The sequence below is a fragment of the Tachysurus fulvidraco genome, chromosome 22 (genome assembly GCF_022655615.1).
Source record: "Tachysurus fulvidraco isolate hzauxx_2018 chromosome 22, HZAU_PFXX_2.0, whole genome shotgun sequence".
Lineage (NCBI taxonomy): Eukaryota > Metazoa > Chordata > Actinopteri > Siluriformes > Bagridae > Tachysurus > Tachysurus fulvidraco.
Genome location: NC_062539.1, coordinates 4,409,093 through 4,424,251, shown reverse-complemented (window position 1 = coordinate 4,424,251; position 15,159 = coordinate 4,409,093). Strand labels below are relative to the sequence as shown.

The window sequence follows — 15,159 nt, the reverse complement described above, 5'->3', positions numbered from 1 at the left end:
TTCATATATTTTTTACAAATATATTTTTACTTGATTCAATTAGAATTATTTTATTTTACAAAAGTAAAGCTTTATTTATTTGTCGTAAATCATGTTAGATGTCCAACAAATTCACAGCTTCCTTATTATCATAATCGAATGAATGAATAAACAAACAAACAAACAAACAAATAAATAAATGGATGTGCAAGTTAATGAAAATATAAATAAATATCCTAAACAATGTCAAATTTTAGGTTAGATAAGCAATTCGTTTACATTCTGCCTATATTTATTTATTTTCAATGGTATTTCTTGTTTAATGTTTACTTTTTTAATTATATTTTATTGATGTATTTTTTTTTTGTTTATTTTCACAGATCCGTTCACCCAGTTTTCTCACTATTGGGAGTCAGTATACGATAGTGCCCTCTATCGGTCAGAGACATAAAGTGCTCAACGGTTCAGCTTTTCATTTTTGTGCAGCAAGATTTCACGTCCTCAGAATTGGTAAAAACGCGCACGGTGCATTAAATCGATCAATTGTCTGAGAATGCAACACGGTCTTACAAATGAAAATTCACAAGAAAACACAGGCGAAAATACGGACCACGAATGATCAAGATTAGGGTTAGATTAAGGTCAATATTAGAGATTATAATAATACAATTACAACATTATGTACACCCACGTATTTATTTGGAAAGTATATTGATTTGTTTTTTTTATGCATTAAATCTATTTTCATTTTAAAATATATATTTACGTGTTTATATTATTATTTCAGTAATTATTATGCACCGTGGCAAAATGTAGTAATAAACCAGCTGACGTCAAACTTTACCCTGAACAACGAGATCAAACCATGTGGAAAGAGAGAAAAACTTGAATTCAATGGTTTAATGTATTTTAATATATTTAGTCGATATTGTAGTTAAAAAAAACCTAAATTTTAAATAGCGATTCATTCAGTAATTCTAAACATTGTATTAAAAAATAATCAATATTGAATTAGAACATTATTTTTTTAAACAAAAATATACATTATTATTATTATTATTATTATTATTATTATTATTATTATTATTATTATTATTATTATTATTATTATTCGCTAATTTAGGAGCTGCATGCGTGAATGTTTTCAGTCATCCACATCACTGTTAAAATTCTCCGATGTGTAAAAGAATTATAACAACTTTGGAAATAAGTTTAATTGTAGCAACTCTTTGCGGCTTTTTAGAAGAACATGAGCTATTCTGTATTTTAGAAGTGACGCTGTAATAATTTACTTACTAAAATATTTTAAGGAAACATATAAAGAAAATATCTAAATAGAATGTATATAATTGTATAATTGTGCTATGTTCTAGTGTTTGTCCGGACACAGTGATGATCCTGTAGCACTCAGTTAATTATCTCGGTGTTAGTTAAGTTCATTAAGAGAAGTTCTCTTAAGTAAGCAGTTTGTGTGATTTGAGAATTTTGGAAAGATTGTCTTTAGTAATATTGAACAATTCCCGGACTTGCAGAAGCCAGGGAGAATCCTGCATTCCGATCAGTGTTTATTGTACTGTAAATAGTGATGACCCTCATTCTTTCATTTCAATGGATTCGAGGTGAAAGCTGCAGAGTTCAACTCTATTATAATTCCATGACATGGCACGAAGGAAAGAAAAGGTAGGAGGACGATTGTGCAAATTTAATATAAATAGCGAAAGGTTCTGTTTACATAAATTAAATGAATTGAGGACTAATATATATTGCAGCAGCAATGTGTTGTATGCTGCACTATTGTTTATAGAATTAATTTGTAAATTGTTTATTTAAAATTTTGTAGTCGGAATGCTCGTGATTTCCTAAAGTAAAACACACGAAATGTTAAAATCCACAGTAAATAGTGTTTTTTTTAATTTTTTTTTATAAGAAACTAGAAATATCCAGCAACCCGACATAACTGTCACAAGCTTTGTTGGACTTTTAAGTAAGTTAACCTTCTGTGGAAACATTTGACGCCACACATTCCGCGAATTCCTACAAATTTGTTTACTGATATTTTCTTTTATGATTTTGTTTTCAGCAGGTCGGCCGTAAATAAAGTCGCAGATCTGCACTAAAGATATTGCAGGCTATAGATGTAGGCTATAGAAGATAAACGCTTTGTTTTGATGCACTGTATCTTGAACACTGACAGTATAAACATGTTAGTTTCAGAATAAAATGTTCAGTAATGATCAAGTGCATGTAAGCAGACTTATGACCTGAGACGTAAGAAGCAATTACATAAACTAAATGCCTATATATAGACAAAACAAAACAAAACAAAACAGAAAATTACATCGAAGGCCAATTTAACCACACACACCTCACACACACACACACACACACACACACACACACACACACACACACACACACACACACACACACACACACACACACACACACACACACACACACACTTTAAATGAGTTTGACTTAATATATAAGATCATCAGTTCATAATCATTTGTTATAACCTTTAACTATTAAAATATAGGAATAAGTGGAGTATTAAACCTTGACGTTGACCTTGGGGAATATGTTTATGTTAAAAAGCTTGATTTCTTTTTCTTTCTTTCTTTTTCTCTTTCTTTCTTTCTTTCTTTCTTTCTTTCTTTCTTTCTTTCTTTCTTTCTTTCTTTCTTTCTTTCATTTGATATGATTAAATTGCAAAATGTGATTTTTCAAGATTCTTTGTTCCAAACTGCAGACGATTCTTAAAAAACCCTCCACAGACCAGTCGTACAATGTACAAATAAACAATTGGTAATATAAAGGGTTAATAACTGTTGTTACTGTGGGGCAACTCAGATACATATTTATATTTTTATTCCGCCATGCTATTGTTTAGATTCTCAATTTTGTCCTATTTCAGCAGAAGTGACTTTAATTTATCTCATAATTAGACTATATTTTAAACCCGAGTCTATGCCTAGTTTCTTTTTAATATTTTGCACTAAGACTAATTATTAAACACCCCTGTGTGAACTGTGTAACAAAGTTCAGATTTATTTCGTTTTCCACATTTTAAAAAGCCCACAATCAAATATTTTAAACAAGTATAGTTTAAATACAACAGTTAAATAAAATACTTTCCCCCTTCCCATCCATTTTCACTAGGTTTGTCCCTTATTTGACCTGAAAAGTCCACTATCAGTTTTATCTACAATTTGTTTATGCCTTTAGCAGTGTTCTTTAAGCCTGGCTACTGTATAACTACTGCCAGTGCCCAAACCCATATGGAGGTGATTTTCACTTGCAAATGTTTATTGCACGATTTGCCATGCCAACCTATTGTGTAATTATTGTTTGGGGGAAAAATATACACATATATATTTGCAATAATTTAATATTCGTCTAAAAAATTATATACATTACATTTTAGACTTTTGCACTCAGTCCTTTTTATTTTATGACACATACCTTTTTAATTTTTCAAAATTTTAATTTTGTGTATGATGTTAAGATTGTAAAGATAACCTTACCCTAAAAAAAATAAACAATTAAAATGGATTTCTTTCAGCATAAAATAAGGAACCCCTAAAACAGTACAGAGTAGAATCTAATGTATTATCTTAGAATTAGATTATTATTCTATATTTTAAAACCCTGTATTATTTTATGTAATTGACATTTTATCATTATTCAAATGTAAGCAATACGATAGAAAATATTTCTGTATAGTTAATTCCACTATTTGTTAAAATTATAACATGTTCTAAAGAAAGTTTAAATACCATATGGTTGTCAGCAATCTTCAAAACACTATAATGGTCTATTTACTGTACTGTCAAAACGCATTTTCTATTCAAATACACTTTTTAAAAAAATATATTTTACGAAAGACAAACATTCTTAGTATTTTTTGGGGTTACTATAACTTATAAAAAATACTTATAAGACTGGCCTGATAGCTATTTAATATTTGTGTACATCCAGAATATTAATCTACAACGAAATATTTCACCAAAGTATTTTATTTAAAATAAGTGCCGATTTAACATGGTCCCAACAATGTCATTATTTCAGTAAAGTATCAAAAAATATATATCAACGAAAAGAGGTCTGGCCTGGTGATTTTTAATTAAAAAAATAATAAAATAAAATAATAAAAAAAAAGATTAATTTTCAACGATCTAAAAAGCTATTATGTCAGTATTCTACAGGACTAATCTATACTGGACGGAGTAAACAACAGACTGGGGCTATTTTAGGGCTCAAAATAATCATATAAACACACTCGGGTTCATTTCAAAACACTGCGTGAAGTTGATTTTCACAGCCAGAGCTCATTTTTAACATATTGACTTATGGGCTGTAGTCTTTCTTTGATTTTTATATTTGCGTGTGCGCTCTGTAGACTTCATGAGCCGATATCTAAAAATCATACAACTGGGATAATATCGGCCCATCTGGACACAGAGAGGCCCTGTGAAAGTTCATTCATCTTTGTTGTTGTAAGTAAAAACTGCAAGTGTTTATTCTGTGCTGTAAAAGTTAATCTGACATCTGTACAAATATAAGTGTGCAGGCGAGATCCTTTTAAGCGAGATCTGAATTTCAGAGCCAAATTTTCAGTGTTGAATTACGCACTGTGATAAATGAACATCTGTATCTATCAACTGAAGCTCTACAAGGCTTAATCCAACCCAGGGAATTTTTTTTTTTTTTGCTTTCTTCAGAGCTACTCTGTTTCTATTCCGTGTAAGTCTCGAGAGAAAAAGAAATGTAAAATAGACCTCCCAGGCGGCCTAGAAAACGTTCACAACACTGAGTCGTCAAGCAGTTTCCAGTTTTGTGCCTCTCTTTCGGTTTAAATGTCAATCCGAGAGTGCAAAGCTGAATGCTTGGCTTCATGGTCCCAGTACGAGTAGAGGTCGGTGGGCTGACGCGCGGCGCAAGCGAACTGGAGCCCCGCCGCGCTATTGCCTGGTATGGGTGAAGGCGCAGGCGCCGCTCCGCTTAGCTGCTGCGCCTGGTGCTGGTGATGGCTCACGCCGTTATACGAGTTCATGACGCTCGGAAGGCCCATGGCCTGCATGCGGGAGTACGGGTTGTAGGACGCGGTGGAAAGGCCTTTTACGTTGATGGCACTCACGTCGCCACTCGCCATCTGGCATGACGCGTAGGACGACATGGGCGGCGGAGGCGGCGGCGGAGGAGGCTGAGCGAGCGACCAGGCGTTGTTCATGAAGCTTGGTTGGATGTACTTAGGAGGCGACAGGTAACCGTAGCCGTCTGCGCCGAACAGAGACTTGCCGGGCTGGAAATGAGCCGCGGGAGGCCTGAACGGCCGCTTCATCCGCCGCCGGCGCCGGTAATTCCCCTTCTCAAACATGTCCTCGCACGCCGGGTCCAGCGTCCAGTAATTCCCCTTGCGCTCCCCGCCACCTTCGCGCGGCACTTTGATGAAGCACTCATTCAGGCTCAGGTTGTGGCGGATGCTGTTCTGCCATCCCTTCTTATTCTTTTCGTAAAAAGGGAACTTGTTGATGATGTATTGGTAGATGCCTGACAAGGTCAGGCGCTTCTCCGAGCTCTCGCGTATGGCCATGGCGATGAGGGCCACGTACGAGTACGGCGGCTTTTGGGACGGGTCCGCTTTCTCCGAGCTCGACTCGGTCCGGACCGGCTCGTCCTTCACGAACTCCTCCGTCTTCACCGCGTTGGTGTCGTGCACCATCAGGGCCATTGCGTCACCCTCTAAGCCGTGGTAAGATGCCATCGCTCCTGAAACATAACAAAAACAAACCAAAACATCAACACAAAACACAAATCGAGACAGGTTACAACAGAGATAAAAAACATGAGCCACGCGAGCCGCTTCTGTGTGCGCTCATGTACCTGGTAATTTAGGATTTATGTCCTCTTCTTTGCATGCCTTTTTAAGGGCCTGAACTACTGAAGCGCCATGAAAATGGTAAGAACTTCTCCCGAGATGTATTTGCGCCTCTCACAACTTTGTGTCCTCAAACTCCAAATTGCGCCGCGCACTTCTGCCGCTTGTTTCCTCTAATAGCTCTCACGGCGCTTTCTTCTGCGTTTGGCGCATCCTATTCGCCAACAGACTTGTTCTCTGACGATGCCCTATGTTCCGCTTTCGTCATTCTCTCTCTCTCTCTCTCTCTCTCTCTCTCTCTCTCTCTCTCTCTCTCTCTCTCTCTCTCTCTCTCTCTCTCTCTCCACTAGCAGTCTCGGCTGCTCTTGGACCAAAGCAAAGCGTATCACTTTCCTCGTTTAAGGTATAATTAGCGACATTGTTGGATAAACATCTAGTAAACTATGGACACACCTTCGTTTCCAAACATTAACACATTAAGATTATTCGAACAATAACTGCAAATAACAGGAATACTATATACCTCAATGTAATAGGTCTGAGATTTTTGTATTTAATGCAGTTCAGCTAACTACCCGGATAATTCTCCTAAAGTTTCATATATAATTCTCCTATAAGTTTCATATATTTTTATTCAAGGCGTGTCTTTTTGGGCAGTCAGAGATATTTGTTTGGAGAGGAGAAAAGGAAAGCTGTTTTTTTAAACCACCCATGCAGCAGGAGGCTCAGTGTCTGACTTGTGCAGGTGCAACAGCATTGTCCTGTATGTCAACACCTTCCATCCACTCATCTCCCTTTTGACTGACTGGGAAAATAATAATAGTAGAGGCTGTAAATAACCACAACAACAACAAACAACAACAACAACAATACTACTACTACTACTACTACTACTACTACTACTACTACTTCTACTCTACTACTACTTATAATAATAATAATAATAATAATAATAATAATAATAATAATAATAATAATAATAATAATAATAATGACCACAACAGTACACTCACACTTTTAGGGTTATTCTAACCTTACATGTGAGTATTATAATAATAATAATAATAATAATAATAATAATAATAATAATAATAATAATAATAATAATAATGAGAAGAAGAACAATATTATTATATAATAAGTATTATTATTGTTATTATTATGAAATAGAATTAAATATTTACATAGTAAATGGAATAATAATATTGTGCTGCTACTGCTTTATTTTCACAATGCAAACAAATAAAAAAATTTTACTCAGTTATAAATTCATCCATTATAAATCATATGAATTTCAGATTAGTGTGATGATGGCAAACAATAAAGGCTTTAATGATTTGGCAAGGCACTGTTTCAGTTTCACAGTCGAAGACGACCAGCACCGCAAGACGTCATTTCTGAATCCCTGCAAGCAAAGTGTGATATTTATGGAGATTTAAAACGGTTTTTAAACTTCCTGCCTGCTGCTTTGAAATAAGGATGTTTACGGTTCAAAGTGCAGGAATGCGGAGGGATATGAGCTCTGCAGGTCAGCAGGACAGCGACCATCTCCATTTTATTTAGCCTGGACTGAACTAAAGCTTACCATTCAGCCAACAGGCTACTATTGCAGTGTTGAGAAAGCTTGAGTGGAAAATAAACGTGAAGATAAGAATAATGTCATGGCAGATATTACATGAGAGCATCTGAAATCACTTAACATGATGTATGAGATTATAAGATTATGTTGCTGTAGCCTATGTTATTTAAGGTAAGTGCAAGTTGGTTGTATTGATATCATCAAGCTTGGTGATTTTTTTTAAAAGTGTAAAATCTTTCTGTAAAAAGTTTTAACAGATGAACTGGACACTACCTTCTGGACTTCTGTGTGTCCTATTAGAGCACTAATGAATCGGTGGGCGCTTCCTCACTTTGTAAAGCCCAGGATTGACCTCTGCCTTAAATTACAAAGCTGTACAGAGCACCGCTGTTCTTCCTGAAGGTGCTGCTTGGTGTGTCTGTGGTCTTTGAGAGTACAGACCATGTTTACCTTTCTTATCAGCGACAGGAAACTTATGGGAAGCTCTGAGCCTTTCTTCCAACAAGTCGCCTGTCAAATTACAATAATGCATTGCACCTTGGGAAAAAAAAATATATTCATAAATCCTTAGCATACTTTATGTGGGACTGACATTCATGCTGCTTCATTTGTTTGATGGATATTCCACAACGAGCCAGAGATTAAAGATAACAACAGAGGGTGCTTTTTTTGCTTTCTTGAATGGATCCTAGACACTGTATGTAATTGTTTCTGAAGCTGGAAGGAGTTTTTTTGGGGGGTTCAGGAAATATGAGCTGCAGTCAGAGTTCAGCTACTTCTGATAGATTTGGTTTTGACAGACACAGTAATTGGTTTGACAGTAATGCAGGCTTTTAATAATGTTGTAAAACCTAACACTACAACGTGACACAATCCAGCAAAGTGACTTGACAAGGTTACCGGATATAATTTATCCATAACTATATCTTTAACTTTTGTCTAAACCGCAACTTAATGGATCTCACAACTCTGGAAGCTTAATGAGTAAAAAATTTAATTACCCAATACAGTTCTTCACATTCTGTGCAGCTCATTTGCAAAAGGGTAAAATATTGTATTTGAGGAATTTAAAAAATGTATTTATTTCTTTATTTACTTACTTACTTACTTACTTACTTTTTAATAGTTGCAGCTAGTCTAAAGTATAACACATGAATTAAACCTGTCAGTGTTGTAATACAACAATAACTTCCCGTGAACTACATAACTGACTCTTCCCATTCATTAAGTAAACTAACACATGACTCAGAAAACTGAACATGTATTCCAACTAAAAAAATCCAAATAAATCTACAAAAAATAAATATTAAGAACATGCATTAAGAGTGTTCAAAAATGCCTTCAAAATTAGGTTTATATGACATAACCTGTGTACGTTGTGCCAATATTGAGTGGAAGTGTGTGTGTGTGTGTGTGTGTGTGTGTGTGTGTGTGTGTGTGTGTGTGTGTGTGTGTGTGTGTGTGTGTGTGTGTGTGTGCAATTTGGGGATTCTTTCTTCCTTTCCGACACAAATACCGTATAAATACTTTGAATTCTTTTATGATCAATACCATACAATCAATAATATGGATTATTTTAGCTTGTTAGATTTTACAATTATTATTATTATTATTATTATTATTATTATTATTATTATTATTATTATTATTATTATTATTATTATTATTATTTTAAATCATTCTAGCTAATCTAAAAAATCCCTCCATTACGGCATTATGTACATTTCCCTAAATGGTTAGTAGTAACTCAGTCAGTTGGTAGAACAGGGACTCTGACTTGCTAGTTCTTGGTAAAAAATGATGAAGGCTTGAGATTTGTGCAACCACACCTAAAGTTTTGGGGGTGGGTGGGGGTGGTGGGGTTTGGCTTAAGCAATAAAGTCTGAGTCTAACTCTCAAATGGGTTTGTGATACATACAGAGCTTTTGGGGGGTTTGATCCTCATCTGCCACACACAGGATGGTCTTTGATGCCGTGTTCTTTGGCCCGGGGAGGAAGCTTTCTCGCAGCGCTATTTCTGGCCCGCGTATGCTCCTTTGTTTCTCCAGTGGAGCAGGTGAAGGTGCCTGTGCAGCTTTGATCAAGAAGACCAGGGCTCTGTAAACAAGTCCCAACACGGTTTAGTCAGATCGAGCCTCCCAGTTAGCCTGTACCTTTTCCTGAGCTGACTGAACACACTGCACAGAACAATAAAAAAAGATAAATTTTTTCTTAGAAGTGTCGCGTTAAAATAAATTAACACAGAAGATAGAATTTACTGTGTATGAAACCACCACGGCGCTGTTGAATTCTCAAATCTGCTGGGTCAGAAAGTTTCTATAACAGTAACTCTGACAATAAGTCTAGTTCTAAGACAAATCACAAGTTTATATTAAAGTACTGAATCTAATATTTTTTCATTTCTATAGAAACCACTTATTTAAAGGAAATACATACGGACACGTAAGATGAGGCTATTAATAAACGAGTGGTGAAAAAATATTGAACAAAGGAAACCTATAATGTATAAGGTGAAGTTTAAGAATTGTTTACGAAAGTAAAAGATTTACAATTTCTGTGTTCTTTGTACCATAATAACAGGAAATAATTTGTATTGGAAATGCAATACCATGAAATGTAAATATAAATGTTTAAAAATTCCATGTGTTGTTCATTAATAATTGAAAAATAAATGTCATTATTTAAAACATTTTCTGTTATTGGAAAGAAATGTTTCATGCAACATGAGATCACTTCATTGTTGATTATTTTCCTAAAACAGTCCACCACCAAGTGTTTTATTAATTATACAAAAAGTAGACGGTTAGCATGAGAGAAAAGGCCACAAATATGACCATATTATTTCTAATAATTAGCGTTAAAATTTAAACACAGCTAAAACATTTCCCAAAATCTTCACCATGGTTCAGTTTTATTATTTATGTGCATTATATAATCAAGCCTTATACAACCCTATACAACCATTATATACATGTATCATGTCTTGCTTTCAATTAACTTTAAAGTTTTCACATTGATCTCCACGTTGGAATCGCAATGTTTTGGCTGCTCACATGCACGGTGTTGACAGGCTCATTTTGCTACCATATGTTCACACCCCTTCAGTGAACAGGTGCACTGCCCTCATCTTTCTCTCTCTCTTTCCTCGAGTGCTGACAATATTGATTATATTCGTGCTTTCTTCATTAATTCCAAAAATTTATCTGAAACATGGGTGTCAGTGTTACAAAATCCTTCAGTATTCCAAATTGTTCCAATGAAAAAAAAATTCATTGTAAAAAAATTGTACCATGCAAAAAAGTGTTAATGTTAAATTAAAATATATATATATATATATATATATATATATATATATATATATATATATATATATATATATATATATATATATATATATGTCTTCTGTTCCTTGGAATTTAGGGATTAAATATGAAAGGAAATAGACGGATTAGATCCAGATGATCTTCTCTTAAGTTCTCTGTTAGCCACCGTACAGCTATTAGCATTAGTGACATTAGTGCTCTAATAATTAACAGGTCTTGATACCTGCTTTGTAGCAACACAGTAAAGCATGTTGCATCATCATGAGCCTGAATTTCTGCAAACTCGAACATTTAAGGACATAATTTGAAAGTAAATTTTGATGTTTCTGATATACACAGTATGTATGTTTCTGATATGAGCAAATGATATGAAGGGGTTTCATGTCTAATCTTTTAGCGCTTCAGGCTACACTGCTATGGTAATAAAAGGTTTCAAAAGTAGTATTTTTTCTAGAAAAAATGTTCCTCCAAAGCTAAAAGTCTCCTCTGTTTAAGCACAGGGAGTAATGCAAACCTCAAAATGGACCTGCCAAATCAGCATGGAGTAAAATTTACTAACAGAGACAGGATTTTGAATGTTTTGCCGTTTGCGGTTAGGCACATCCACCAAAAGCCGTCGCTGCCAGGCGAGGCGAGTTCCTGAAAGGCTGTCTCTGTGTGCGGCGGAGCCACGGGTGACGACAGAGGCCGCATGCGCCTGCTCGTGATTCGATGTCCTGTTTATGTTGAACCTCAGTGCAGTCTTCCTGAGGGAAGCGGGACCATACAGATTTGGTGGCCTCGCCGTTTGGACTTATCCAAACATGTGCATGTGCACGCTTGCAGATACACAAAATACAATGCATACAGTAGAAAACTTACAATGTCATCATTCTTATTACTTGACACATCCTAATATTGTGAAAGAAAGCATGTAATTCATATCGGTACTCAGGTAACATGAGAGGATCAGAGTCCGTCCACGGGGGGACGGGTGCGGTATCTGCCTGCGTGTTTTTAGAGTTCATAGAGGGACCGAAGGGACGGCTGGTGGCATGCAGGTCACCCCCTGTTGGGGGCAGTGGAGGGTCATCTCGCAGCAGGACCTTTCTCTTGGGGGTCAGGCTCCGGCTGTAGTTCTAAGCAGAGGAAGGAGCTGGGGCGACCCCAGAGAGAGGGACCCCAGCAAGGATCAGCCCTGGCCAATGTGTTCTCAATCATAGGAAACGCAAACAAAAAAAGCAGAGCCTGATTTAAGAAAAGGCCATGGAGCTCTCTGGAGAAAACCCGCATCACCCCTCCCCTTGATTCCTCCACTAGAACCACTCAGAGCCCAGCGCTTGGCTCATGCCTCCCGGAGAGGAGGAGGACATAGAAGAAAAGAAGGAAAAGAGAGGTAAAAAAAAACAAACACCTTTCTTGTTAACAAGGCACAGGGCACAGGAGCATCAAGTTCCTCCTGTCCCCCTTGTCCTTCTCTCTTTTTTCCTTTATGCAGTCTGATTCTACCTCCACCTTTAACTCCTCTCCCTCATGTGTGTGTGTGTGTGTGTGTGTGTGTGTGTGTGTGTGTGTGTGTGTGTGTGTGTGTGTGTGTGTGTGTGTGTGTGAGTGTGTGTGTGTGTGTGTGTGTGTGTGTGTGTGTGTGTGTGTGTGTGTGTGTGTGTGTGTGTGTGTGTGTGTCTTGGAGTATGATGGGGATTTGCCCCCTGTGAAGCAAAACAAACAAATACAGAGCTTAAGGAGGTGCCGCTACTAATGAATGACAGCTGAAATGAGGAAGAGAAAACAATTACAGTCAGGTAATAGTGGAAAGTTAATACACGGGCTTTAGCAACAGTCAACACATAAGATAAGAACAAAGGCAAAGACATTAGCTGTAGTCACTTACGGTCTTTGTATTTTTCCTAACACAGTTGTACAGGGCTTTAGATTCTAGATGGAATCAGTAAAAAAAAATTTGCATCTGTAACTCTGGGATTTTCAGACTTGAGCATTCTTTTAGTGTGAAACAAGTGAAGACGTCTGTTTTGGCCTGAACACAGATTCATTTCATGAATAAAATCAATTCTTAAAATATTATGTAGCATCAAACCTATACATTTTTAGTTAATTTTATTTATATGAAGCAATGTTTTTTTTTTATTTATTAAAACAAAACCAGTTGGGGTTAAACATTTTAAATTGCAATTGTTAAAAATGTACTGAAATGTGATTTTACAATTTTTTGTGTTTTTCCAGCTTCAGATTTTTTATAGCAGCTTAACTGGCATTATTTCAATTACTATGATATAATATTCCATATGATATTTATTGCAACTGCATTAGTAACTGATAACAGTTGAACTCCAACAATGATCCTGAATAATATTTTGTCATTAAAAATAAATTAAAATAAGTTACAGACAACTGATGAAAGCAGGAACCATCATCCTCTTCATTACAGTGCTGGATAATATTAAAAAAAAACAACAATGCTGTGACAATTTTTAGGTTGTGGTCAGTTGATCAAATTCATTCATTCATTACTTCAACCCAAAACATTCAGAATCATCAGCGGGTCCAGACCCACAATCCAAACTCTCATAACAACAGACGTTTCCTATTAGATTTGCTGCATGCCTTAAAATAATAACTGAATAATGAGCATGGGCTTTCAAGTGTAGATTGTGTGAGGCTCGAAGGTTCATGTTATCTTTGTGCTGTGTGAATAAGTCATGCCACATATATCCCTAAGAAACACAAAGCAACAAAAGATACTGTTTTGATGATCTGTCTTTTTAACTCCTTGAGCAGGACTTACACTGAAACACTGTGAGTTTTAAGTTGCAGACAAAAATCACACCTCTTTATTCATGACTTGAGATCGTGTGAGATAATGTAACATGTTCGCTGCCAGCCAATTTAAAGTCATTGCCAATGCCAAGACATCTGGTAACAGGTTCTGGCAATGTATGGAATATTTGATTAAAATGTCAGCGTAAGAATCTGTTAGAATACTTGTTTAAAACCCACCAAAAGGAGGCCTGGAACAGGATCATGGCAAACTAGTGTAACAGCTAAAAATACAGCTGTGGTTAAAATGTTTCTGTTTATAAGCCTGATTGGTGATGCAAGCAGATCGTAGGGTCTGGCATTAAGGGATTGTCATCATATTATCAGACATGGAATATGCAATTCGGTCGAGATTTTATTTATCGTAGCGGCGCCTAACAGCCGTCCAACAAGTGATGATTTGATAGGTTCTTCATTCCGTCAAGGTATACTGAGACAAGCTAAAGAAGCTGTAGATGTTAGAAAAGTCTGAATGGAGAAAATGTAGCACTGTGCCGCTTTCGGCTTCGGGCCGAGCAGCTGTGCTTCTAGGTTGATAAAAACAGAACAGATCTCAGCAGGCCACATTCCCAGAGCCTCTCCCTGTGGATTAGAGCTAACAAACTGCTGCAGTGAAGCTTTACATGAATTCAGTTATAACTGTCAGTCGTCCTTAAAGTTCTGACTGCTACAGAAGAGACTGGAAGTGAGTTAGATGGGCAGGGGTGGGGTTGTTAGAGAGGAAGGTGGGGGGGATTGGGTTAATGCGAGGATGAGTGCTCAGCATTAAAACAGAGAGAACTCATCCATATCTCGCACCATTGAGGGCAATCAGTCATTTTCACACATGCTTCCACGACATCTTTCTCGTCCAGCTTTCAAGCGTGACGTGCCACAGACAAAAGCAGGGACATCGACAGCTTGCTTCTGCCATGTGAATGACCCCATGTTTTGTCTCACCTAGCTGATAAAATGAGATTAAGGTAAAGGGGGCTGCCGCTGAACTACTCAGTTTCTCTCTTTTGTATGAATACCAGTTAGCAGAAAGATGACCTCTGAATGGACGAAAAAACCAACCAGGCTGTGGGACTGACAGCACAGCTTCCTTGAATTAACGCAGTTGAGTTCAACGGTTCAGGTTAATGCTGCTCATTCACTAACTTCGAAAGAGACCCACATGGATCTTACCTCACATGTGGAACAAAGCCTTTTTATTTTTAACTCAGCCCAGCATCATTTCTGATGCACACATAGTTACAATACAGAATACTATACTGTCATTTGCTTTTGATAACCTTAGAAACATTATAGAATTAATTCCTTCACTCATTTTCAGTAACAGTTTTAGCGAAGTCAGGATTATGATGGAGCCAGGCTATATTCCCAAAACAGTGGGCATGAGAATGAAATACACCTCAGATGTAACGTACACACTAACACACAAAACAATTCGTCCGGAGAACACTGTAAGGAGGAAATCCAAACAGAGATGCAGAAAACTTTTGGAACTTCACCATGGTTATCATCAAAGCAAAATACCTTGGTGCTGTTAGACGGCAATGCTACCCACTTCCCCATCAACACTATATCATAAAATAATCATA

The 15,159-nt window shown here is 36.6% G+C and overlaps 1 protein-coding gene across 1 annotated transcript; it reads right to left on the bottom strand.

Annotated features, from left to right (window-relative positions):
• Window positions 1-2,828: 2,828 nt before the first annotated feature.
• On the bottom strand, window positions 2,829-6,088 carry foxl2b (forkhead box L2b). Its single transcript, XM_027150497.2, has 2 exons — window positions 5,866-6,088; window positions 2,829-5,751 (listed from the first exon to the last, which is right to left on the bottom strand). Exon 2 carries the CDS (start codon window positions 5,744-5,746, stop codon window positions 4,835-4,837), a length of 912 nt encoding a protein of 303 aa, XP_027006298.1. The 5' UTR covers window positions 5,747-5,751; window positions 5,866-6,088; the 3' UTR covers window positions 2,829-4,834.
• Between the last annotated feature and the right edge of the window lie 9,071 nt (window positions 6,089-15,159).